This window comes from Motacilla alba, chromosome 8 (assembly GCF_015832195.1).
Source record: "Motacilla alba alba isolate MOTALB_02 chromosome 8, Motacilla_alba_V1.0_pri, whole genome shotgun sequence".
Lineage (NCBI taxonomy): Eukaryota > Metazoa > Chordata > Aves > Passeriformes > Motacillidae > Motacilla > Motacilla alba.
Window position 1 is genome coordinate 5,644,668 of NC_052023.1, and position 26,588 is coordinate 5,671,255.

Below are 26,588 nucleotides of genomic sequence, written 5' to 3' on the forward strand. Positions count from 1 at the left end.
TTTGGTCTCATCCAGGCTTTAGGCATAAAATAGAAACAAGCTTTCTAAGGAGAAAATTTTAAGCCCTGCAGCATGTGCTAGTAGTGTGCTGGGGCATTGCATTAGCATCAAAGGATAGAGAAAAGAGAAGCAGTCTGTGGAGTAAAAAAGACCTCCTTTTCTAGGAGTTGGATTCTCTGTCCCTGCACAGTATCAGATGGGCCTGATTTTCCTTCCTTTGTGATAACCTTAGCAACCATTGTCTTAGAGTGTTCCATGTAAGAATAGACTAAATGACTGCATCAGGCATAGAGTTCACTTCTCTCACCATCAGAGGAGGAAAATACAGATATTCACTGCCACAAGCATCAATTTCCTGCACTCTTATGTTACAATTCAAGTGAGAGGTAGCTGATAGAGCTTGGAATGTACTCATTAGTATCAATGTTCAGACTTGAACATTTCCATGCCCCTTTTGTCCCAAAGATTATTTGGCTGCAAACTGTCTTTTCACTTCCTTCTCATTTCTTTTTACTTGATTTCTCCTTTTACTTATGTTCTTCTATTACTTCTTCCTTTTATTCTCTCTTCCACCCCCTCTTTTTTTTTTTTCACTAAACCTTAAAAAAGCTTGCTCTCAGCTTCTTTCAGGCAATTTGAGATTGTTTTGTGCAGTATAATCTCTGCCTTTCGTGTTCTTCCTGCAAATCCTAAAGTCCCTGGAGCTCTTATTTCCATGGAGAACTCCACAGAACAAGTCCAGTTAGTATTCTTCTTTCCCCTCTTGTCCTGTGAGCCAGGCCATGCCATAATATTTGCCTTTGATTTCAACAATAGCCTGTTTGGATGCTGAAGAGCTCTAATGGCACTGAGGAGCTGGGAAAGTCTTTACCATGCTCGGGTCACTTAAGGCTTATTTGTACACACGGGCCCTGACAACAGTATGGACAAACATTGTTTGTGCTACTTGAAAGCATCAGAAAGCACAAAAAAGGCTTTCACTTGTCAATAATACTGCGGTTGGACAAGGCTAGATTCTTCTTAAGGCATCCTGAGGTTAACAGGATGGGAACACTGGGTTTCTGTTGAGATAAAAAGAGTTCTTCCTGACAAGATTTTCAAAGGGTTTCTGTCAAGGAACAATGAGGCTGCAAATGTTAGTGTTATTATTTTGGCATGAGCTAGGGACTTCTGAAGTCTGAGCAAATGCCTGACTGCTACAGTTGAAAAAGGCTCCGCTAAGCATTTGTAACACTAATGTGGTATTAAACTATATAACATTATGCAAGAATTAAATATTTGAAAAATTATTTCCATAGAAAAAAAATTGAATGTCTGATGTTTGTCTGTAGATGCAGCAAAATTGGATAGTGTCATAAACTGAAAAATAAATTTAATGTCAGTTTTATGAGGGAAGTGTAATTCTAAGGCAAAATGCTTGTGGAAGAAAGAAATAGCCATTTCATTTGGACTCTGGTCCTACAGATGTTCAAATGACTATTTAAATATCATCTGATAATCTAGTTGAAAAAATGCAGAAATTAATCTCATGGCTTCTGGAGAATTTTTACAGGGCCTTTGTCTTCATCCCTCTTTCATTTAAGCTATATCGATGTGTTTTTCCCATGCCCTTCTAACCTCTCCATACAGCTGAAATTAGCTATGTTTGGCTGTGGTAATTGCAATATGCAAATTCTGCCTGGTCTGAAGGTAGCTGGTTTGGCCCTTTTCCTAGCACACACCTTAAGTCAATCATGCACTTTTTGCTGTTTATTTTATTCAGTTTGCAATCAAAATATGACAACAGATTTGCAGATATCAGGGAGATCCCAGCTAGGACATTCTCATTATTCTGATCTTTCTTCCTACATGAACTAACTTCCTTTAGTGTTACCAACAACTAATAATTGAATTGGGAAAGAAACAATTGCTGAAGATTTCTTCTTTCCTAGAAAACTCAAACTGAATTTGGTCAGAGGAAAATATCATATTTCTTTGAGCATGCTAATTTGCTGGTCTCTACATTCTTAGATGGTGAATACAGATTCAACTGGTCATAATTTCCTTTCCCTATATCCTCTCTTTTGGAATGTGAAAAGACAAAGTCCAGCCCTAAATCTCAATTAAGATGCAATTGGAATGCTGGGATTTTTAGAAGTCATAATTCATCTTTCTTCTTCAGGATGATTTTCCTTACAAGTTCTGTAACATGGGGCCTTATTTCTTCAACAGAGACAGTAGAGTCCCAGGCCTTTACTACTTTCCCATTGGGGTCCACCAGGTATTTCCAGAAGTTCCAGGTTGGTTCTTCTCCTGTAGAATCTACAGGGGAAAGAAAAGAAAAAAAAAGTTAAATATTAGAAAACCACATTAGCCAATTCCTGACATTTCTTCATGTCAGGAATTATTAATCTTGCAGAGGAAGAAGGAATGTAAAATTAAGAGGAAGTTCAGACTGAATAAGATTAATTTTCTGACAGACAGCTTTAACTAGACAGTGGTCCCTTGGAGACTAATGGAAACAGGGAAGCTTGAGCCAGGAGAAAGCACAATAATCAGCATTGAAATGTGTGAGAGCATGTGTGTGAGGGGCTGTGCTATAGAGATATACCCGATCCAGTTGAACACTCAGAGGGAAATGGAATTTGGCATGACAATATAGCTGTACCAGGACTGATTACTTGCTCATCCAGAATTTTCCCTCCAAAAGCACCCAGTTCCATGTGCTTCATAAGATTGTTTCAAGAAATGCTACATGAAGAAATAACAAAGTAATTGTTCCAGGTTTCCACCTAATTCTCATCTACTACAGTTTTCCCCTTCCTGATCACATACCCTTTTACATGAGTCACACTCTTACCCTTTACTCTTCTCCTATGTGACTAACAAAATTTAGGACTTTCAAATAGACCAGGACTTTCAAATAGACCAGGAACCTCATCCCCCTAAAAGCACAAGTACAGACACTACAGAAAATTAGAATATTTTTTCCCACTGATTATACACTGGGCAAACCTCATAAGGAATCAGAAGTTTTTTTCAATGTATCATTAAGACGCAGCCAGACCCACACTTTTAACTGTGTTGTCATTGTGCTGAATAAAGATGCAGCCCCCAGCAGCCTCCCCCTGCGGACAAGTGAGCAGGGAAACACAAGTTTTGCCAGTTTCCTGGGACATGTCTGCAGGAACATCTTTCCCTGGCAAAATAGAGATGGAAGGATGTGAAGAGGATTACAGGGAAATTTGGCTAGCAGAGTGATCCATTACAGACACCTGGAAGGAGGTGAGCTTGGGGTAGTCAAAAATAATATCCACACTCCTTTAAATTCAGTGGGATTTGGGAGAACACTGTGCTGCTGGAGAGAAGCAGCAGGGATATGGTCCTTGCAGAATGCAGCTCAAGTGATACTGTGTCACACTGGGCTTTACTGTATTTCATTGCTGAAAGACATTTCCTTCACATTGGATTAAGACTGATGTTTTAATATAGCATTTAAATGGTATTTAGAGCATTTGTTCAGTGCAAGAAAAGTAGTGCCTTGATAGGGAACATCCTGCCTTGCTGGCTGGTAAAAACCAGCAAAACCACTTCAGGTGTCAGCGCTGGCTCTAAAGCAGATTGGAACTGGAGGAACTGCACAGTTCCAGTGCTTGGAGAGGAATGAGGAAGGGAATATTCAAGGACATCGTCTAGTGCCTGGTTTCACTTTTTGATTGTTGAAGTAAATTATGAGGTGCTTCGCTTCCACTTATCCTACAGCCCGAGAGATGAATCTTATCAATCCAATCTGCAGCACTCATGTCACAGGAGGGGCACTTAAAGAGGCTGCAAAGTGGAAAAAGGAAGGTCAGGGTGTTGTATGCCTAGAGGACAGCATTTCAGGGTCTGTATTCCATGTAGAGGTTTATTGGACCAGCTTTTACAGGACATCTGCTATTGATGTGTGTTCATCTCTGGAATCTTTTTAGAAGGTGAGACAAAGGTGACGGAGAGAAATCCTGCCTTGTGCAGGAGGAGGGACTACATGACTTCTGACCGCTTCGAGCCCGACAACTCTGTCAGCACATCATCTCTTGTTTCTTTGGACGGTATTTTGTGTCAGAGGACTTCTATGCAGGAGAAACAACCCTCCAGCATTCCAGGTTACTCACCAATTAAGTACTTGAAGGCAGGAATTGCACCGGCTCCACTGACTGTGATTTTGCTGAACATGGGGAAGGAGGCACCATAAGTCTTTCGTGCAAAGCTCTCAATTTCTTTGTTGGTGTCTGGTTCCTGCTGCCCAAACTGATTGCAGGGGAATGCCAGCACATTGAAATGGTACGGGCCCAGGTCTCTCTGCAGCTGCTGTAAGGCTTTGTAGTGGCTGTCTGTGTACCCACACTCACTTGCAACGTTGACAACTAGAGACACCTGATGAACAAGAGAGCACATTTAAAAATGTGTTGCACATGTCAGTTTTCCAACAGGTAGGCTGGAATGCAGACTATTTAAAAAGAAAAAAAAATATGTCTAGGAAACTGTGACTGAACACATATTTGAAACTACATTGACTTCTGTTCACAAAAGGAAGATTTAATATTTATTTTGTGTATTCCTCTTTGGCAATCATTCAGATAATCAACCAACTGCTAAGCAATCTTAATCTTCAGTTTACTGAGAATCTGTGTTTTTCCACTCTGCCTTTTGGACAGTTTCTAAGCATAATTAAGAAGTGACTATCCAGCTAAGATATACCAAGTTGCATGAAAGAAACTTGCAAATCATTGTATTTTTGGTTGTTTATCTGTTGTGAAGCATCTTCTCTGCATGTTTCCTTGCTCAAAATTAAGTGCCCTTGCAGAAGGGTCTGATCCATTTATCGTTGACAGTGTAGAGGTCTTGACCTGGAAGTTAACAGAAGCAATTACAGGATTTGCGGTTGGTCTGTGCAGTGTGAGCTGTAAAATTTCCCATCACTTCTAGAGTAAATCTACCCAGTTGTGACAAAATGACAACAGTTTTCGCACAGAGTTTTACTGCCTCAATTAGAGATTTCAAGAAGTGGAGGCTGCCCACTATCCTTTCAAGTCATTCCTGCAGTGGATCATGCTCAATGCTGTGTGTGTTGTGTCAGTCAGATATGAGCAGCAGGCCCGTGTCTGCCAGCACAGACCCACCTGCGAGGGAGCTGTCACAGACAGGTGAGCACTACAGGAGCAACAGAATTTGTTGGGAATATTAAGTGACATAACTCAACTAACACATTATAGTTTCTCAAAGCCTTGAAGAATTTTTCATTGGTTTTTGAGATACTTTTAGCCTTAAATAACTTCAAGAATTTTAGACTTATAGTTTTGTTATTCTCGCGAATTTTTTGTGAGCTGCCGCTCATTCCACATAAATTGAGTCCGTTCTAATACTTTCATACAAAAGTATTTAAGGAAATAGGATGTGTGAAATAAATCATATTTAGTGAAAAATAAATGGCTACATGTGCATAGTGTTTTTAAAGCCAGAAAATGAACTGGCATGTAAAGGTATGTATCTGGGTAATATATGGGATCATAAGATGAGATGTGTAGAAGGGGTAGGAATAAGTAAAGAAAAAGCGAAGGGGATGTTGGTATTTGTAAATTCTCACATTAAACATTAACACTTTGTGTATTTTCTACTTTGTATAACTGTATACTATCACAGAATCATAGAATATCCTGACTTGGAAGGACCCACGAGGATCATTGAAGTCCAGCTACTGAATTTAAAGTGGATTTGGAGTGGCACTGTTTTCCCTGGAAGACAGGGAATCTTCCAAAGCACAAGTTGGTGTAATCTTCTTTGTGGTGCAATGTGTCAACAGGATACAATCTAAACAACCCCTGTACATTTGTATATGAACTATGACCTGCAGCCATCTCACCTCCAAATCATCACTTTCATTTAGATAACACAAGCTCTGAAATTTTAAATTCAGGCTCCTAAAACATCTGAAGTTATGGTATATCCTTAGATTTTTTTTCAGAGAAGAGGTAATAATTTTATGATGCATTCCTGTTGCAGACTCTCAGCATTTGAAACAGAATTTGTATGTCTGAGCATAAAAAATAACTATTGGCAGTTCTGTTCTTTTCAATTAATTTGATTTATCAAGCATAGTGACAACAGTAGTTTAGTATGAAGTAAAGATAAATTGTATCACTAAGAGTTGAAGTCACACGTAGTTCTTCCACATGAAATTTTAGAAGCTTTTTAAATTATAGTTTAAGGAATTTTCATGATGCAGAAGTATACATATCCCTTACTGAATTCACCTCTCTTGGTACATGCTCTCAAATAGAAGAGTAATGTAAGAATTTGCCTTTGGAGGTTTGGGGGGAATAAGGTTGTGTAGGCATTGTGTTCATATTAAAACAGATATGAAGGATGAATTGCCAGTGAAAACAATTAAGCTTTTACAGCTTTTACTTGATTTTAAGTAAAAGGAGGACTTAAAAGAATTCACTCAAAAAGAAACAACTATTTTAATTTACAACTGTTTAAAACCAGTGGTTTCTTGGCATGGTGGGGAAAGGCTTGAGAGCTCACAGTGACAACAGTGCAAACTCCCTAACATATTCCCCCAAAACAAATGGAAGCTACATTCAGCATTTCTTGGGATGGCAGACACATTATGCTTCTCTTCTTTCCTTAGAAAAATGCATTCGCTGTAAGTGAATTCTCCATTACTGAACTCCATAATTTAATAGTGCAAACCTCTTAAGAGTATAACAAACATACATAATGAAAACTTCTGTGATCTATTAGTATTTCTCAATGAATGTTTAAATTATTCTTTTAAAATCTTTCCTGAGTTATCTTTCAGATGTCTGGTATTAGAAGCGATTTCATGTGGTGAATTTTTTTTGGTCTGCATTTTATTTTTAATAAATAACAGACGCACTTTTTGCTCTCATGTAGAGGCTGTACTTTGACTTCTTACCACGATTAAGGATTTAAATTAAGTTCAATATGCCTGACTTTGGGCTCTGAGAGTGCAAGTCAAGCACACCACCTAGTGTGCAGTGCAAACAGTTCAATGGACCTTGCAAAAATTATTTCATTTCAGCTGAATTTTTATCAGCTGTTGTCTCACCTCTTAAAACTATCATTCCCTTTGCTTAGAAAACCCATGCATTGCATTCTAGTAGTGAACTCATTTCACACTGCAAAAGCTCTTCTTGCTTTACTTGATGTTCACACCAGAGTGCCTCCTTTAGGGAAAAATCCTGGGACAGATTTAGGAATCTGTCTCAGCTTCAAGTAACCCTTTGTGGATCTGTCAGCAGAGACAACACATACTTGGGGTTTTAGACCCAGAAATTCTTAACTGGCTCCCTGGGACTATGGAAGAACCAGACACAAGTGTCAGATGGCACCAACTCACTGAGCTGTCACCTTCAAGGAACAAATAGCAATATTTGTGTGGTACTTCAGTGGCTGTGCATTTATACACACCCAGGAACGCCACATTGTCAGATTGCAGTGGGCCTGGGTCCAAAGTGCCTAGCAGTACTTTCAATAATAATATTTAGTTAAAAATAATACTTCAAATTGTTATAATGCCTAATGCTTTTCCATGATTATAGTACCTATGGTTCAAGATTTCCAAAGGCACTGCACTGACACTGCTTAATTCCACCACAGCCCACTGTACTTAGCTGGGTGGTAGCTTGGTACCACTACATCAAGACAGGCACTAACACAGCAGAGAACAGTTGATGTTTGGGAGCTCTGATTCCCAAATAGGTACAATTTTTGGTAAGAATACTGCCTCTTACAGCATATCTGATACAGATAATATATTAAAAGATAAGATTGTTGAGTTAGATTAGATAGAAAACTAATCTTGTTTGGATCCTCTTGATTATTGTCCAACCATAATTCATTTTTAATGTAGATGAGTGATGGGTCAACATTTTATGGTAGCATGGAAAACTCACAGAAGGATGACCTTCACAACACAGTGAACCAGAGAGTTTTTTGATCTATTTCAGTTGTGGAACTCTTTTCTCAGTGGTAATAGTCATCCCTTTATTTGCTGTATAACAGAGGGTAATAGCAGTTCATATCAAGATACACTCGAATAGGAAGAGAATTAATATCCATCAGTCTTTTTTTTTTATTATGAAAAAATGTTTCAATTATCTGAATAGACACAAGTTTATATTAATAATGATTTATTGAAGAATGATCCTGTCTGTCATGAATTGCGCGGATTGTTTATACTTAGCATGGCTCTTGTGGTTTTAGAATTAGCAGACTTTATTAATTTTTTAGAGTCTGGAAGCCCTTGGATTTTTTCAATTCCTAGTAAGTTTCTTTACTACCAATTAAGCAGTTATTTAAATAAATTAGCTGAGTGACTGAATCGAAGAAAATGTCTTCTCTACATCTGCCAGAAAGCTTAAGGCTGGTAAAAGCTGGTTTAGCAATTAACAGACTATTGTTCCAGGAGCTAACTAGTGACTCACTTTCCTTAAAACACCCCCAGCACACACGTAGCACTTTAATAATATTTTCTTTCTTTTAATAGCTTTAAAATATTATTATAAACCTATGCCTTAACTTTACTTATCTAACTGCAGATTTAAGCAAGTTTATTTTAAGAAATAAATGGGAGTTTAATTAACCTTTTTCTATCTTGATACTGAGTTCTGACAACATGATGACAGAAAAGGATGTGTTTTATTGCTGTAATTTTCTTTTAAATTGTCCACATACATTATCAAAGAGCAGGTAGCCTGAACATTAATAGGATCTCTGAATGCAAATCTATCTTTTATTCCACACAGAAGCTGAGTGTCACTTTTTTGGAATAAACTGTTCCATGTGGCCTAGCAGAGATCAAAGAATACCATTCATCAATGGTATCTTTCCTATTATCTTTCCCAGATGCAGCTCTAGAACTCCCCTTTATGAAACCAGCCATGCCTCGAGGGTGGCCTGGAACCACAGCCTGGGATGCAGCACACACCCTGAACCTGCCTGTTCCTGAGATTCCAGAGGGGATGAACACCCCCAGCTCTCTGCAGAGTGGCTGTAAGGAATTCTTCCAAGTTCCCCCTTAACTCCTTTCCATGTTGATTCTGGCTCTGAGATAGAGAAGCTACAGGTGGTATTTGCTTATTCAGATTAGCAGATGATCTGCAGACAAAACATGCCCCAGTAACAGGATTTATTGACAGAGCCTTTGGAAGGAGCTCATTTTAAAAGCACAAATATTGCTCAATATTAAACAGCTTCCATGTTTTCCTCCAACACAGATATTTAAGTGGGCATGGGACTTGTTCTGCTGTATCTCAGTAGTGAATGATGGGGGATGAGGACTTTGACCAGATAGAATTTAGGCCTCTCATTCGGTCCAAATCCACCAGTATCCATTTTGGCTGAGCTCAAGAAAATGTGCATCTCCCTATATAGCTTCTCTGTCGTCCTGCCAATGTTTTAGTGACCTGCTGCTCTGGAACAGTGAGCTCAGACATCTGAGGAGGGGAAAAAGGAAGGTGTAAATACAAAGCTGGAAAAAAAGAGTGAAAATGAGAAGTGATGCTGCCTTTTTGGGCAGCAGTGAAACTACTGGACTGCCTCACTGTATCACAGATGTGTCACTTGTGGGATTTATGTTGATTTTAGCTTCTATGATTTGTGAAAGGGGCTATAAGAGGTTATAGTATTAAGTATAATAAGTGTGCTAAATTCTCTTTTCACTTTTCCATGGGTACCAATCTTTTCTAGATGATCACACCGCTAATAAAGTAAAATGAAATAAAATCAGATTATAGTCAGGGACATTGTTTTAAAATGGTATTGAAAACTCTGCCTAAAAATACTTAATGTAAGATATAAATACAATTTAGAAGACATCATAAAAGTATATGTGCTTTTATCTACATGCCCTTCTTCATATTGCTGTTGCACTAAAAAGCGAGAGAGGAATTTGCATGATGTTGTTACAATTTCGCTATACTCTAGATACTTTGTAATGTCTCATGCTTTTACTGAGGTGAAATCTGTTAACTACATTCGCCACGGATCAAATCCCTTTTCTTTAAAAATGTAGATCATTAAAAAGGATCGGGATTTGAGTAAGGATAACACACAACAAGTCATGCAGTTAAAAGACAGAAATAAACTCTTAAAGTAAGCTACACAAAGACACAAACTTCCTGAGCTTCCAGTGGAATAGGCAGAATCCAGAGCAATCGGCAGGAGGGCAGCATTCCCCGCCTGCCACGTCTACAGGCGGCTGCAGCAGCAGAAGACGCGGACACACACGGGGGTTAGACTGCAAACGCTTTATTGAAGAGGAGCCTGTGTTAGCCAGACGAGTTCGCCGAAGGGCAGAGTCACACCGTGAGCAGCCCAGACGCACACCGGGGTGCACCGAGGCTCCGAGCACCGTCCCCGCGCTCGCCCCGCGGACATGCAAGGGCTGCCCGTCAGTGATCCCGGGCGGCAGCCGCCCCTCCCCGCCGCACTTACCGAGCCCCTGTACTTCTCCAGAGACACAAGCTTGCCCCTGATGTTTACAACTTTGAAAGTGTAAAAATCAGGCTCCTTCTGCCGCGTAGCGGAAAAGGCTAAGAGGAGGAGAGCTGCAATTGCGAGGAGCATGGCTAGAGGGATGAGGAGGACTTTGGGGAAGGAGGAGGCAGGCTGGTGCTCCACACTGCCCTCCGGGTCCAGCATGCTGCACGGCCGCCGCGCTCTGCCCGGCCCCGGCCCGGCCGCGCTGCCGCAAACGCCTCGCTGCTGCAAACGGGCCTTTTGCGGCAGCCGGCCGCTGCCCGCTCCGCGCCCGCCGGGACGCTCCGAAACCGAGCGGTCCCTGCTGGAAGCGGGGCGCTGAATGGTTACGGCTTTAAAGCACTGGTTCGCTCAGTCCGTGGGATGACGGTCAGAATCGCAGAATATTCTGGGTTGGAAGGCGCCCACAAGGATCACTGAGTCCAACTCTTTAGTGAATAGCCTGTACAGGGATCAAAGCGATGTTATTAAATATCGTGCTTTAACAACATCGTTGTGATTTTTGATGGATTTGCAAAGGCCCTTTTTTTGTGTGTACTGACTATAGCATGTAGTGACTACGGTGTAATGTCAAAGGACAGCAGTGGCTTGGTTGCTACTGGTTACTGAGGGAGTGCTCCGAACGAGAGTCATAGCACACAGTCAGCGAAACCAGAATCACCAACACACCGCATAAAACAGCCACATCAGCCAGGCCTGCAGGAAATGCAGCTCTGCGTGCACCTGGCTGGTGAGAAGTGAGTGGCCAGACCACTGATGTCGGTGCGTGAGATGGGAGAAACCGCACTGCCGGAGGGCTTTCAAGCAAGAAAGAGCCATAAAGCATCAGGAACTCAGTTTGGTATCAAAGCGTTTGGATATTCCGAGCCAAAACACTGCCTCAGTGCACTGATGTCATTCTTAAAAAAAAAAAAAAAAAAAAAAAAAAAAAAGCTATTTGCACAGTTTGCTGCTATGCCTGCTGGAAGAAAAGGATTTGTACTTACAAAGTAACAACTATAGAAAGCTTTTGATGGTCATTGATTTCTTCTTGGACCAAGAAACTGGTCAGCCATGGATGGCTATGATTCTGATAATTCTTGGCAAAGAAAAGGAAAATGCAGTGATTTACAGAAAACAATTAAGAGTGGCTCCAAGGCATATTGGAAATTTATCTTTTGAAGAGAAAATTACATTTTGTAATCTCACTTTTTCTTTTTTTTTTTTTTAAAGAATTTTGGTAGATCTTTGACATTTTGATTAAATTTGCTTAGGTAATTCAAGCATGACTGGCATTACTGTAAGGGAAGAAGCCATATATAGCTAGTTGAAAATATATATTTGCAGTTTTTTAAGCATTTCAGATTTTTCACATTTTTTATGAATTTAAGTTTAAGCAGACACCCAACATCAAGAAATAATGTAATATGCTACAAAAATATATAGATGGATAGATGGAAAATCTTCTGTCATGCTCTCTACAGGAAAGATTCACTGTGATGAGAATGGGAATTTCTTTGCAGATAAATGGTATTTTCCTGGCTGTAGTATTGACCAAGATGACAGTCAAGTATGATTTCCTCATTTTATAAGTAAATTATCTAAGAAGCTTTAGAGTTTCTTCAGACATATCTGGAGAAAGAGAACAAGGCTTTTCCATTTAAAAAATATTTTTAAAACCTAGTAGATTCTTAAAATTATCTTTTAAAAATTGATGATCAGCACAACATGGATTTTTTTAGTCAGAAAATTAAAAACAAATCTACAATACACACATTTTTGAGAGATAATATTTTAGTTGCTTGGTTATAGGACTAAAAATGAGGCATCATACCGCAATGTAAGAAGCAAGTTTTGCTCTGGAAAGGGACTATATAAAATTACTTCCTACAGATTTATGATTATCATCTCTGATTTCTAGATAAAATTTAGTCACTTTCAGGGTCATATTTTCTCCTACAAATTGAGCCCAGAATCTGAAAGTTTTTGATCACTGGCGCTGAATTGGGAATTCTTTAAATAATGGCCCGGTGGCAGTAGAACTCTGCTTCCTCTTTTAGTGCCACGTTTCTATATTGCTCCCTGCAATAAAATAATCTTTAACATCAGCAAAGAAGGAGGCATTGTTCCTGAACATAGACGAAGAGACTATGTAGAAGACTGTTGGCTTTATACTGGTGCAAGTTTTCCGAGCCAAACTGCTCTACCAGTTCATATTAAAGTCTATCCAACTATTTGAAGGAAATATGCCAATCAGGTTTGCAAACTGGCGTGTGTTTGCTCACTAGCATGTCTCAATGTTGATCTAGGAGGACTGTATCCAGCAGCAAGTATAATCTAGCTACTTCTGCAATTTACTCTTTGGCCTACTAAACCTAATAGAAATCTCTGTCAAATAATTGAAGTAGGCTGGAACCATCACCCAGTTAACCTCAGTTGTCCCCTCTGCAGCACTACTGTTTCTGTTGCTGCTGCCCTGGACTGGCCCACGTAGCTAAAGGTGAATGCCATGAGCAATACCCTGAGCTACCCAGTCCTAATTTTGTAAAGCGTGAACTTCAACTGAACCAAAAAAACAAAAAAAAACCCCAAAAAACCCCCCAAAATTAAAAAAAAAACAAAACCACAAAAAACCCAAACAGGTTACCTCTAAGGATTGTGCTGACTTCACAATACCCTCAGAAGTCTGTCTTGTCAGTATTTACAGAATCCTGTATTACAGATTTTGCAACATTTGTTTGCCTGCACAGACTCCCCGAGGTAGTGTTTCTAGCACTACCATTCATATTACTTTTAATAGTTTCCTTTGAACCCCTTTCGTAGTTCAACACTGATCTTTTTGTGCCTTGTTTTCCTGGAAAGGCCTCCTTAGCCTGGGCTAGGAAGTGCCAACAACACGACATTTCACTGCCAAAAAGGGGTAGTACTGGATCACAGAGGGATTTGCCTCAGACAAGCACTTGCCAGTGCCTTTAGGTCACTGTGCAGCACTGCCAAGAGCCGGCAGGCTGGCTCTTCTCCCCCGAGACCTGCGGGTCTGCCAGCAGACACGCGGGCCAAGCCACTGTCCCTGGCTGCTGCCGGGGCCAGCTTCCTAGCCAAGGTCAGGGAGCCTGGAGTCATTTCCCCAGGTCCCCGGAGCACAGCCGCTCTTCTCCACCGAGCACAGGAGGAGGGGGAGAAGCCCTGGGGAAGCGGGGATCAAGGCCCGGGCTCCAGCGAGCCCTAACCTGCTCCACAGGGCTGCGGAGCGGATGCCTCATCGCTCTCCTGACAGGAGGCTGTAGTGAGGAGGGACCGGCCCCGTCTGCCGTGCTTGCAGGGAGAGGACATGAGGAAATGGTTCCACGCTGAGACACGGGGGATTCAGATTAGATGCTAAGAAAAAAATAATTGTTCCCCGTTAGGGTGGTCGTCATTGAATAGGTTGCCCTATGGTGTCACCATCCGTGGAGGTGTTTGGGAGGCGTCTGGAGCTGGCGCTGGGCGCTGTGGTCTTGGCGGCTGTGGGGATGCTGTGGCAGTGCGGGGATACTGGGGGCTCTGGAAGGTCTTTTCCAACCTTGCTGATTCTATGCGTAAGAAGAGGCCTGGGAAGAAAAACAAGGGGGAAAACTAGGATGGCTGTTGCGGGGTAATTAAGAAGAAAAAATATGCTGCTTATTCCCGCATCCCTGCTTGCCGCTGTGGCGCTGGGGAAGGGAGGCCCTGACCGCCGGGGGAGACGGGGAGGGGGGCGCGTCGCCCCCTCAGCAAGGGGGAGGTTCCGAGGCACGGGGGGGGCTCCCCGGCAGGGCCGGGGCGGTGCGGGCACCGTGCCCGGCTCGGTCCCCGCCGCCGCCGCCGCCGCCCCGCAGCGCCGCCGCCCTCGGTGCGCTCCCGCCCGCCTTCGCCCCACAATGCACCGCGCCGCTGACATGGCGGCCGGGCCGGACTGAGCCGCTGCCGTCGGGGCCTGCAGCAGCCGCAGCCGGGCATGGCGGGGGCGCCGCGCCGGCTCCGCTAGCGCCGCACACAGGTACCGGGGCCGGGGGCTCCCCGCGACTGGGGGCGGCTTCCTGGGAGGAGGCGGGCTCGGGGGGTCCTGTCCGCAACGGCGCCCCCCGCCCTGCCCTGCCCCGCCTCGACGGCCCGCCGCGGCCTCGGGCCCCGCGCCCGGGCCGGGGGAAGCGCCGGGGTCCGCGGCGCGGGGGCCGCCGCAAAGTCAGCAGGGGGCCGGGGCCGCCCCGGGGGGCGCATCCGGGCGGGAGCTGGTGCGTGCGGTTTGTTGTTCGTACGCCCCGTGGAATTAAATAATGCGGGGGGGAGAGACCACCGCAGTCGGCGAGGCCCGCGGGGAATGCCCCGTGTGCGGGGCTGCCCTCGAGAGCCGTGCCCGCTCCGCCGTGAGAGGTTCTCCTTTCCGTGGATTACGATCTGCCTGGAGTGACACCCAGGCATCCCTTCGCCTACGTGGTTGTGCTCTTTTGTTGGCTTATTTTGTATACAAATACAGCTGAACGACTTTGCTGCTTTTGCAATATGTTGCAATTTGCCAGTTGGCTGAATGTGTCATATTACCTGCGGCCTCCTGGCTTTTAGGGTTGTTTCTGGGTATATCAAAGGAGGATGAGCTCATAACACACAGAGAAACAATACAATCGCATTTAAGCTAAGGTAGAGATTAGTACATTAAGGGGATAGTTGTATCTAAGTATGGATCCAGTAATTTTTTTTGTGTCTATGCCACCTCCACGTTAGTTGGCTTCCTGAGCACCGTGCCCTGGATTTGGGGGTTGTTGCATTTGCTTGAAAGTAGAGGATACATGTTGTTTATGGCTTGTGCTTGCTGTTTCAGTGGTTGCTTTTTGGATAGTCTGACCCCAGATAGTTATGACATAATTATTTCCGTGACAAGAAAAGTAAGCCAGCCGTGGAACTATGACTTAATTACAGTACCTGGCAGAAGATGCTATATTAGGAGTAAGAGGTCTCTTTTACAAATACCAATTTTGCAGTGAGCTTTTTTTAATCATTTTTCTACTTAACTTTAGTGTAAACCTTCATAAAATTAATTTTGTGATAAAATTACCTTTTACCAGAAGATATATTGGGATATGTTCCCAGAAGATAGACACAGAGGGATCAGAAAGTTCCTCCTGTGTTCTGTTCTTGCACAGAGGACAGCTGGGACTTTCTTCTCATACCTCAGCTTGCAGTGCTAAATGCCCCGGGACACCTGCACTGTGCAGGGCATTTATCCGGTTCTTCCTCTGAAGGGAATTGCTGCAATGTGGAGAAAGAAAGGGGGACAGGATTTCCCGGTGTTGTACTTGAAAGCAAGATATTCCTGAGGAGCTCCTCTTAACTGTCTTGTGGCTCTGCTTGTCAGTCACGGTTCAGGATTATTGTATTCATGTTGATTCCAAAAGGAAGTCTGACTGTCTGAGAGTATATTCTGTGTTCAGTTTGCAATCCTGGCTTTTTAAACGTTACAAAGCATTTCTACCACATTAAGTTTATTTTTGTCACTGTCTTAGTGAAATAATGCAATACTGGTACTGACTTGTATTGAGAACTCATAGAAAGAGGGATCCTGCAATTTGCTTAGTGGATTAATTTGCACAATGGAAGCAATCCAGTGGAAGTCTACATTTCTTGTGCTTTTGGCACATTAAGACTATTTTGTATATTGCTTGATAAATTGTTTAACTTAGAAGTACAAAAGACAAAGTACAAATGTTGTAACAATGCACATGAATTCAATTTTTACTTTTTTTTTTTAAATTTTCACAGAAGTGCATGCACACATGCCTGTGTATTGATACTGTATCCTTGGTTTGTCATTTTGCTTCTAAGGTTTCAGCAAGTCTTTGGAAAAAACCCAATTTATCAGATGTTCTTAGATTTTATTTTCATTTCTGTTGATGCATGAAATACTGCTGCCAGCAAGAAGTAACTTTCAGATTTTAGTTTTCAGTGTCAGCAAAGTTTGACACCGGAGTCTGGAATCAGTTTTGTGTTACAAACGATTGTGACTCAGTCCGCTGAGTGTGGCTGTGTTCTTGACAGCTTCCCCGAAGTTGTGATTTTCAGCATGTTTCTTCCAGTAGGGAAAGTGCTGGATGCTGGTGAAGAGGCATAAGGGTACTGGTAGAAGATCTGTTTGCTTTCGCTGTGGTTTGTGAACTGGTTTGCAGCTGGTATGAAGCAGTTCAGAGACCATCCCTTCCTCGAGGATTCCAGTTTGGTGAAGGGCTCACTGTTGCTTAAGTACGAGATCCAGATAAGCTTCTATGCCACAATACATACTGCTGTATTGTCATTTAGCATAGCACTGAGCATAAGTGGAGGTTAAGATCAAGGTGAAAAAATTGGTTTCAGTGTGTGGCTGCCATTTAAACCAGTTTTGTGATCATTTGAGGCCTCTGGAAGCCTCTGAAAGGCTCTAAAGCAGTGCAGTGCTGTACTGTGCTTCCCCAGCCTCCTCATGGGTACTTGGACTGATGCGTGTGTTTGGATTTGAAGTTAGAACTCCCTTCTATGAGCTCCTGCTCTGCTCTCAGCGTGATCAGTGCAGCATTCGGGGAGATTTGGGGCAGGTGCTGACCCTCTTCTGGCTTCAGGGTTTGCTGCAGTTGGGTCTGAGGTGTAAAGGACTGTTGCAGTAAAACGTAGCATCAGAACCAAACTGTACAAAAGCACGAGAAGCCTATATGAAATAGAGAGGTGGGGGAGACCATTGTAACACAGCTGGTGTGGCTGAGAGAGGACAGCTTTCCCGAGCTTGGCACGGGAGGCAGCAGCAGTAGTAGGGTCAGAAAGAGGTAGTTCTTGGCATTGGGTGACGTTAGTTTTTCTCACCTTCTCAGTGAGTCATAGAGTGCTGTAGAAAAAACAGTGAGTCAATGCAGAGTAATCTGTAACAAGCATATCCCTTATGGAGCTCCCATCCAGCATATTTTGCTCACTTCAAAATTTAATTGTAAGATATTTGCACCTACATATGTTACTAAGTTTTGTATCAGCCAAAGCCTTTCTTGTCATGTTATGTATTCACCAGTACTTCTGTAAATCAGATGTCATCCTGTTACAGTGTTATGTATTTTTACATATGTATATAAACATAGTTATACATCTAATGCTGACTCGTTAGAAGTTTTTAATCTTCCACGTTGTAAATACAGCATCAGAGCTTCCTATCTTCACTGAGCCCAGAGTGCCAGTTTTGTTGCATCCTTGATTTGTGTGTTAAAATTCATGTGCACTGTGCTGACTTCCTTCTGGGTAGATTTTGGCAGTATTATCCTTACCAGGATAAATTCTATAGCCTGTAGTAAGAGGGAGTTCTGGAACACTACGTAGCACTTATGTTTGTTACTAAGAATATCAATGGGTTTAGTGCTCGTGGAGTCTGAAGCGCTTTAGTGGCCAGTAATCTCTGATAGTTTTAGTTTTAAGTACTTTGGAAAAACATCAAGCATGGGTAGTAGGTTGTACTAAGCTATGTCTGATTCATCATAAACCAAACATAAATGTGTGATAATTTTTTTAACTATTGACAAAGAACATGAGAGAGGTTTGAATGATTTGTAGAAGTTCTCAGACAGAAAAATGGGCCTAAGGCTGTAAACAGTCAGAAAAGACCCCCCCCCAGCACATTAGGGCTGTCCTTAGACATCACCTGTGCTGCACTCTGAGTGAGTGCAGAAGACAACCTTTCCTATTGTTCCTGACTGTGGCTGTAACCTTTGTTTCCAGAATTTCCTTTCATTTTTGTTGAGGAAGTTCAGCTGGGCTGTATTGGTAGCGAGGCAAGGGGGGCACTGAGGTTAATCACCCCACTTAGTGTTGGAAGGCTGGCTGGGAGATTTGAGCTTAAGGACAATCATAATGGGAGAGATAAAAACAGGTCTTGGATAAAATACAAGTCTCCCTATCTCAAAGGAGGGAATGCTTTATAGAAACAGGGTGATAACACTTATGTTTGTAGTACTTTCTGTGTTTATATTTTATCTAGTACTCCCCAGGGGAAAAAAAACTTAAAAGCCTGTTCTCTTTCCCTTTAGTTGCCTTTCTGCACTGTAGATATATACTTTTGGGCATTTCAGCCAGTTGGGACCACATTTTAGAACATATTTGAACTAATGGCAAAGGGTCATTGAGTTTCTGTCTGTTTTCTGGAACAATTATGCCTCAACAGAGGAGAGGTCTCTGCTGAGGGGGAAGCAGGAGGAAGTTCCATTTCCTTGTTGGGAGTAGCTACAAATCAGACAGGGCTCCAGCACGTCTGCTCTGCTTGCCCGAGGGGCTGTGATAGAGAGTGTGACAGAGGAGAACAAAATGAATGTCTAGCAAACCAGGTGGAGTCAGTTCTGCTGTTAATGAAATTATTAAAAAAAGCTTTGCAAAAGAACAACTCAGAGTGCAAGAGCTTGCAGTTTAACTTGGCCTTCATCTTTGAAGAGGCCCTGTTATGTCAAATTCTGACTCCGAATGTGTGTGTTTGAGGGAGTTGAATACAGTGGAGCAGCTTGAGAGGAAGAAGTGGTAGAAGAGGTAGAAATATCTTCTTGAAAGTTTTTTGGTGGTTTTCTTTTCCCCCCTGTTTGGAAGTAAGCCTTAGTCTGATTCTTTGCAATTCAAATGCGGAGTTTTCTAATGCTGGTCTGCAAAGTGGAGGAAACAAAAGAAACCGACAAAAATGAAAGTGAAACATTCTAATTTCTTCGTTTTTTGAGCCTAAAATAAATTCTAACCAAAGCTGATTTTTAACATTTTTAATTTGGTTGCTGTAGGTATGTATAGATTTTTATACTTTTCTGGAGTTAAAGGTCTTGTCTGACCTCAAGCTGTTGTATTTCAGCCAGATTATTTTTCTAAAAAGAGCCAAGAGCTAGGTTTCAGAGGAGTAATTGGCACTGTACACTGAGAAAGCAGGGGAAACTAAGTCCCATGTAACAGTGGGATATTGAATTATTGAAATATGCTGAACTGGTTTCAACAGGTTAATCATACCCATTTTGCAGACACAAGAGAAATGCTCTGGTTTTGTTGCCAGCCTGGCTGGGAGAAAATTCTGCTTTGATTCCGGGTCTGACAATTTGGTATGAGCCTGAGCTTGTGAATAAGATGTGCCATCCAGGTTTCTACAAAGATGCCACCTCAGCACTGATTCACTCCACTCCAATGTTTTGTTTCCAACCAACTTATGTTTTTTAGAGGCACTCCTTTCCCCATTTCCCTCTCTCCCTCTGTCTTATGTAGATGGCCAATATCTGACAGAGGATGATCTTTTTGTGTCTGTCATGGAGTCAGGAGAGGTCTCTTTTTGTTTCTCATACTGAGTTTTATTAGTTGGTTTATTTTGCAGTTTGTTGTGAGATGGTAATTTGGTTACTATTGAATATGTGGCAGCCGTTAACATTATTTTTTGTTTGCTAAATCATTTCAGTATTAAAGAGGAAAAGAAAAAGAAATCCCAAAGTCCAGCAACATTATTATTGCACTTGCATTTCATATTCTGCATTTCATTGTGGAACTCCTAACTTTTATTTCATACAGAGTATTCTTGTCTTATGAAATGTCATAACCTCTCTTAATTAATATTTCTTAGGAATAAAGACTATATATCTGCTTTTTAACATTATCTACTTACATTTGATTACATTCTTGATATGTAATGCTATTAGAGTACTCAAATTATTAGCTGGGTTCTAGTTTTTGCTAGTGGTTTCTTTAGTTACTTTTTCCCATCACATTTGTGCATTTGATTAAAGATTATATATTCTCTTTGAATATTTAATTGAATGGATGAGATCAAATAATTTGAATAATTTTTGCAGATTTTTTTAAAACCTAGTTTGAGAATTTGACTCTAACACAAAACACCAAAACGCAGCCGCACTTCCCCTCCAATGCCGGAGTTTCACGGTAGCTTTTATCTGGAAGCGGTGCCAACAGGAGTTGTCCCCACCCTACGAGTTGTTTGTTATTGGCAGGCGTGCTCCTCCTCCTGCTGCCTGGTCCATATTTATGTTCAGCCGGATGGGTTTTCCGGTTTGGTCGCCGGCAGAGCTGCCCCAGGGAGGGAGCAGCCCGGCGGTGGCAGTGAGGGAAGGGCGGCGCGGCTCCGGCTGGGGCTGGGGCTGCCCCGAGCCCGCAGCCGGCCTCGGTGTGCCCCCGGCCGGAGCCCAGCGGGGAATTGCTGCGTGTCTTTGTGGTTCGCGGTTCTTCGGTGCTTTGGGGAGTTTTTCTCCCCTCCTCAGGTTGAACAAGTAAAGCATGATTAGTTTAGAATTGGAAAAATCATGTTCCCGTTTCTCTTCTGGTTACATGAAATTAAAAACCGAACTCCCTGTAGAGGTTAAAGACGGTGATGTGTACAGAGCTGGGACAGCTCACCGGTCTCTAGAGCAGAGTTTTGTACTGGTGTCAGGGACTGGAGTAACTTGAATTCAGCTAACCTGGGGGGACCCTGGCCTCTCCTTACCACCCTGAGGCTTCAGCAGTGCTGGGACAGCTGGGCAGGAGTTCCTGCTGCTTTTTGGTCAGAATTGCTATGGGAAAGATTGGCTACAATCCAAAGGCAATTATTATTTAATCTTTGCGACTTTTGATCTAGAAGTAAGAACCAGGTGCAATCAGTATTTAATAGAAAATAGTTGCAATATTAACTGAATGTATTTGTGAGATAAAATACTTAGCCATTGGAACAAATTTAGGAATGGAGATTTTTTTCTTCTTCCTTATATTTTACTGAAGAATGTGATGCTAACAGCATCTTCAGGAAAATTCTTGTGGGTTTTGTTTGTTTCTTTGATTCTTCACCTTTGAAAGATATGTATTTTCAATTATATCAATAGAGACTTAAGATAACACTTTTTAGTACATGCTTTGTATCCTGAAGTATTTTCGGATTTGTGTCTCATTAAAATGAGATAGTAACTGTATTATATAATCTGAAAAAAACCCCTGTACTTCATACTGATAATATTCAGAAAGATTTTTTGGTTGTTGCTTTTTTTCCTTAAGCCGACATTTTAATCTGATCCTTCTTTCTGGTTCTTGTTTCTAAAGTACAGAGGTATGCTGTGATACTTTTAATAGCTGTAATTCATAGACTTTTCTATTATTTATTTTCTTCACTAAAGGGTAAGTGATGGGTTCTCTAAAACCCAGAAATTGCCATGGCTCATGCATTTACCTAGCAAATATGCAGCTGGACAGGAAAGAGAGAATTTCTGCACTCCATATTGTGTTATAGTTTTACAAAAATAGTTTTCTTCTTTGTCTAATGCTTCATCCTCTGAGTTTTCAATTGCTATCTAAATGTTATTACAAGAAAAAAAAAATCCAAGTTCTTGTTGCAGATTCTTGCCTTCATTTTCTATATTAGTAAGATGAATTCCTTACAAACAGACCCACTTGTGCTGAACCTCCTCCCACTGGAAACACAACCTTTGAGTTCCAGCATAAATCTCAGATGATCATATGCCACCTAAAGGCCTTAGGCTTAGATGAGGAAAGTTAATCTGCAGCTAAACAAAATATTTATTATTTGTGTTTCTAATTTTTAAAATATTTTTATTTTATCTTTATCTTTTTATTTTTTTTAATCTTACTTAATTGCTGGCAGTTAATTTTATGAGAATAGGAGGTGTTGGTGATCGGTCAGGTTTATTATTAATACTTTGAGCTATATCTCTAAATGCTTTTTTAAATCAGTTAATAAAATGGAGCTTGCTTGCTGGAAACTGAATTAGTTTCCTCTAGTGGCTAATTTGAGCTGTGTGTTTATTGAGTGGTACTTTTTAGATGTGTTAATTTTTTCTTTTTTTTCCCAGTGTAGTTGCAGACATCTTGGTTCTTGTTTTGTTCAGAAAGCCAGAAATAGGAAGGAAAGAAAAAAGCAAGCTGTTGGCAGGTTTATCACTGAGTGTTTTTTTAGCATGTTCTGCCATTTTTTTGTCTTTTCATAGCCCTTGTCTTTTAAATACAAATCAAAATCATCAAAATTTTCATGAGTTTTACTTTAATACTGGAATGTATTGTGAAAATGTACTTATGCCTGTGGGGGGAATATGCTTCCTATAATAATTTGTATTAACACCTTCCTTTAGAGAAGTTTATTTAATGTGCTGTCTGCATAGAGATTTAGTCTTTTTCCTTAGTTTTTAAAAATGCCTTATCATTATTTCTTCAGTAGACAATCAGCTACGATCCTTGCCTGCACAGAGGATTTAAAATCAACGGCAAATTGCTGAAGAATTGCACTTCAAGTGGTCTCGAGACAGGAGAAGCAGGTCTTCACTATAATGGAAGAGGCCAAGAGCTCAAAGAATGGAAATCATGACCCAAGGAAGTCTGTCCGTCTTGTCTGTGAGGAAGGCAAAACAGTCAAAGTTACAATTAATCAAAATTATAAATATAACAGAAATGACAAATCTGTGAAGGATGTCGGGAGAAGTTCTCCAAGTGGGAATAGCAGCAGAAAAAGTAAACAAAATGATGTTTGTTCTGAAAAACAAGGAGAAAACAAATCATGCAAAGTAAATAGCTGTATTCCTGGAACTAAAGATTTGGGATCAAGCGTTCAGGATCGAAGTCATGGAAAAGCAAAAAAATTTTCTAATTTATCATCAGCAATGGAAAACCTGAAACAGACAAAATCTCAGCCAGTGGGAGAAAACGCTCCAGGCTCCCATGTTTCAGGGAATGGGGTCAGTATGGAAAGCTTAACAGCTACTCAGAAAGGGAAACTGGTGTTGGAAAATCCAGTGGGAGTTCATACTTTGAAGACTAGTGTTGATCAGGCTGGTGATCCTGGTAAGACTGCTGCAGATCAAAGAAAAATGGAACATAAGCCTGATGACTTCAGTGAGTATTAGTTAACACTACCTTATTCCATTTTCTTTTGGTGCAATTGCTGACAGTCTGAAATGGGCTTCAGAATGTTTCTGTTGGTGTTATTTTTTCACATGTACAAAGTTGCTGGTTGCATTTGGAAAGAACATGATGTTCAAGCATATTGCTTAGAGAACAAGAGATTATGATAATAGCTGTCCTTTTTTCTTATGCCTAAGACCTAAACATCTTTGTAAGCTACTTAGTGTGCGTGGGTTTTAGGCAGTTTTGTGAATATAGTGTCTTAGGAAGGGGGAACCCTTTGTAATATCATTGCCACTCAGGGAAATGCCAGTTATTACTTCTTTTCAGAAAGATCAGGGGAAAATGGGCAAGGAAAGCTCTTATTATACATAGAGGGGAAATATTTACTTATTTTCTGTGACCGTTGTGCTCTTTTTGTTACTAAAAATGTTTTGAGTAGGCTTTGGCAGGTGGCTCTTTGATTTAGGGAGCTCTGGAATACCTATCATCCATCAGTGGTTACCCTTACGAGTGTGCATTTCTTACACATGTTTTTCAATGTCAAAATTAAATATCTTGATCAAGCTTGGTCTCACCAGGCTAATTCCATACCTCGGAATTTGTCACGCTTCTTTAGAATGCTTTTTTTTCTTTAATGAAAATGCTGTTTTCAGATGCCAGCCAGTGTAGACCTTCTGTTTGAAGTATTTCCCACAGCTACAGCATTTGCTTGTATGGAAATACAAGGAAAATAACAAAGTGTGTGGTTTTTAGCTGTCTTAATAGTGTTTAACAGGAAAAACAAGTTCAAGTGGCAGCATCCTGTGATCAGTCAGCTCTTTGTAGGACCACCATTATGTACTGTGGGGACCATCTGCCACTGAGAAACCAGGACTTGAAAACTTACTCAGCTTTGATTCCTTGCTAGTCTGGGGACACCGATCTCATTTGAAAGGAAACAAAAAGGAAAAGAAAAGACAAAGCACAAATAACCCTCACTTTTGCTTATGTAAAAGCGACTGGAATAATTTGCTGTAGATGCTTGCAGAGATGAGTGGCCTGTGACCAATGCACAGGCATGTGGAGGAACTGGCCCTGTGGCACTGGATGAGTTTTTGGGAGCAGCAGCGTTGCAGAGCTCAGTGGCTGCTGCCTGTGGGTGAGAGGTGTCACAGAGCGTTCAGGTGTGACTCCAGCAGCTTCCAGGCTGGGGGCTGGGATTGCCTGCTGCCTGGCTCTGTAGGGTCATTTGGGTGAATGTCTTTGAGGCAGTTCTCTGACTTACCTCCTTAACAAAATGTGTTGTGTACAATAATTTTATGCCTAATATTTCTTGTTTCTTTTACAGTAGGGCATCGGGATCTTGTTTACTCTGTTCTGGATGGCAAAACCCTTTCTTGCTTTGAACAATTTAAGAGACTGTGAATTTGACTGAAACACAGAATTAACCTACCTTTTTATTTTGTGTTTTTGACGGCACTTTTAGTAGCAGATTAGTCTCTGAAGTCCTTTTAAAATACTGGTTAACTTACTGGAACGATTTTAATTTTTAAGGTGATCTTGGGCAGTGTTTGGATAAAAAAATGGAATGTAGCTCTAATTTGTGTCTGGTTCTTGGCTGCTCTGTACTCTAATTTTCACTTTTCCTCTCCTTGAATTACTCTGAAGAAAGTAACTGTTTCTTGCTTTAGGTAAAATAAAGAATTCTGAATCAACAAAAGAACATACATTAGAAGCGGATTATTTAGAAAACACTGGTGTTATTGATGAATCTAATCTGACAGTTGAACAGCAACTAGGATTGAAACAAGCTGAAGAACGTCTGGAAAGAGATTATATCTCCCGACTTGAAAAAGTAGGTTGGGTTATTTATCAGATAAAAAAGAAAATGTGTGTCCTCTTTCATTATCATCACCATATTTCTGGTTGGGTGGTGTTTCTACTACAGCCTGCTGCCTCTGTTTCTTTCTTCTTAATAATGAGTCACTTTCTGATCTAAGGTAGTGTCTCCAGTAGTTGACTAGTTGTTCGTCCTGGCAGATGAGATAGATTAGAAACTTACTGTTCCTTTTGTGGCACATGTACCCTTTGCAGAACAGTATTTTTAAAATTTTCTAGATCTGAAGGTTTACAATTCCAGTACTTAAATAAGATTTTATCCCATAAGATTTAAGTTTGGTTCTCTGGAAACTCAGAATGCATGACTAAAAAAAACCTTGAGCTTTCTTTAGTGTCTCTCACCAGTCCCAGTTGCTGTATTGGAGATGACTGCTTAAAAATGTTCACCTAAATTGTTCTTAATATTATCTCTAGTGACACAAATGTTGAAGTCAGTGTAGGCAACCCAGAAGATTTTGTTACTATCTTATCAAAGCATTTTAATCCCTCATATGTTGTCCTAGGAAAATAACCAAAAGTTTATTACTTCTTTTTCATAACATTCTGCACATAGGAAAATCATTCCCATTTCTCCAGTCAAACCTTCTTTAGGCTCTCTTTGTTCATTGGTCTTGAAGGTTTTTAGTTCCTGGTTCATTCTTGTTGCTTTTCTCTAGACACCTGTTGTGTAAGCAGTGTTCAAAATTGGACATACAATTTCAGCTGAAGTCTTACATATAAAGAGGAAAGCTGACTTCATCTCTCTGAAATATGGTATTTTCGTTTAGGATCTCTGCTTTTTCAGCAGCAGTAGGATATTGGCCTAAAGTTGGACCAGCAATGATTCCCATGGCTTTTCCTTTAGAATTGGTCCATCAGGTATTCCCAGCCCTGTATGTTTTGCACTTGATAATTCCTAAGGAATGATACTTTGCTGTGATATTATTTAGTTGGCGCTTATTTATTCCATTTTTCTAACTTTTTGTGATATCTGAATTTTTGTCATTTTACATTTTCTGTATGCTCTTCCAAGTCAGTATCTTTTACATTTATAGTCAGCACACTTTCTATTGCATTTCCTACCTCTTCAGCAAAAGTGTGGATATTTCTGCCCCCTCAAGGACCCCTGCTGAAGAATACTTGGCACATGCTTCTAGGTGGGAGTGCTCTGAGGACAGTTCTCTCAGCAGTTTTGCTCCCACCTTACTGTTCTTTATTTAGATAGCGTTTATGGTCTCCTTTTGAGACTGATACTATGACAAGTGACAAAGACTGTAAAATTCAAATACAACGTCTGCTGCTGCTGCTTCTTCAAGAGCTATGACTGATCTTTTAAAAAGCAACCCTAAGATTGG

General features: G+C 41.1%; 2 protein-coding genes across 4 annotated transcripts in view; one reads left to right on the forward strand and one right to left on the reverse strand.

The window, feature by feature from the left end:
- Positions 1-1,428: 1,428 nt before the first annotated feature.
- Positions 1,429-11,060, reverse strand: GPX7 (glutathione peroxidase 7). Its single transcript, XM_038145074.1, has 3 exons — positions 10,483-11,060; positions 4,134-4,395; positions 1,429-2,301 (listed from the first exon to the last, which is right to left on the reverse strand). The coding sequence occupies exons 1-3, from the start codon at positions 10,687-10,689 to the stop codon at positions 2,138-2,140; spliced, it is 633 nt and encodes a 210-aa protein (XP_038001002.1). The 5' UTR covers positions 10,690-11,060; the 3' UTR covers positions 1,429-2,137.
- Positions 11,061-14,381: 3,321 nt separating this feature from the next.
- TUT4 (terminal uridylyl transferase 4) overlaps positions 14,382-26,588 on the forward strand; it is a 44,434-nt gene continuing 32,227 nt past the window's right edge. For 2 of the 3 annotated variants that reach the window (XM_038144188.1, XM_038144191.1), the window contains exons 1-3: positions 14,382-14,524; positions 22,691-23,364; positions 25,047-25,210. In XM_038144188.1, coding sequence (XP_038000116.1) covers positions 22,803-23,364; positions 25,047-25,210 — 726 coding nt within the window. In that variant the 5' untranslated portion in view covers positions 14,382-14,524; positions 22,691-22,802. The remainder of the gene's footprint in view (positions 14,525-22,690; positions 23,365-25,046; positions 25,211-26,588) is intronic. The other variant, XM_038144190.1, reaches the window with a different exon arrangement.

Coding starts and splice junctions, on each gene's coding strand:
- GPX7 (XM_038145074.1), bottom strand. CDS start 10,689: ATGCTGGACCCGGAGGGCAGTGTGGAGCACCAGCCTGCCTCCTCCTTC. Junction 4,396..10,482: donor TGGAGAAGTACAGGGGCTCG/GTAAGTGCGGCG, acceptor CTTGTTCATCAG/GTGTCTCTAGTTGTCAACGT. Junction 2,302..4,133: donor TGCCTTCAAGTACTTAATTG/GTGAGTAACCTG, acceptor TTTCCCCTGTAG/ATTCTACAGGAGAAGAACCA.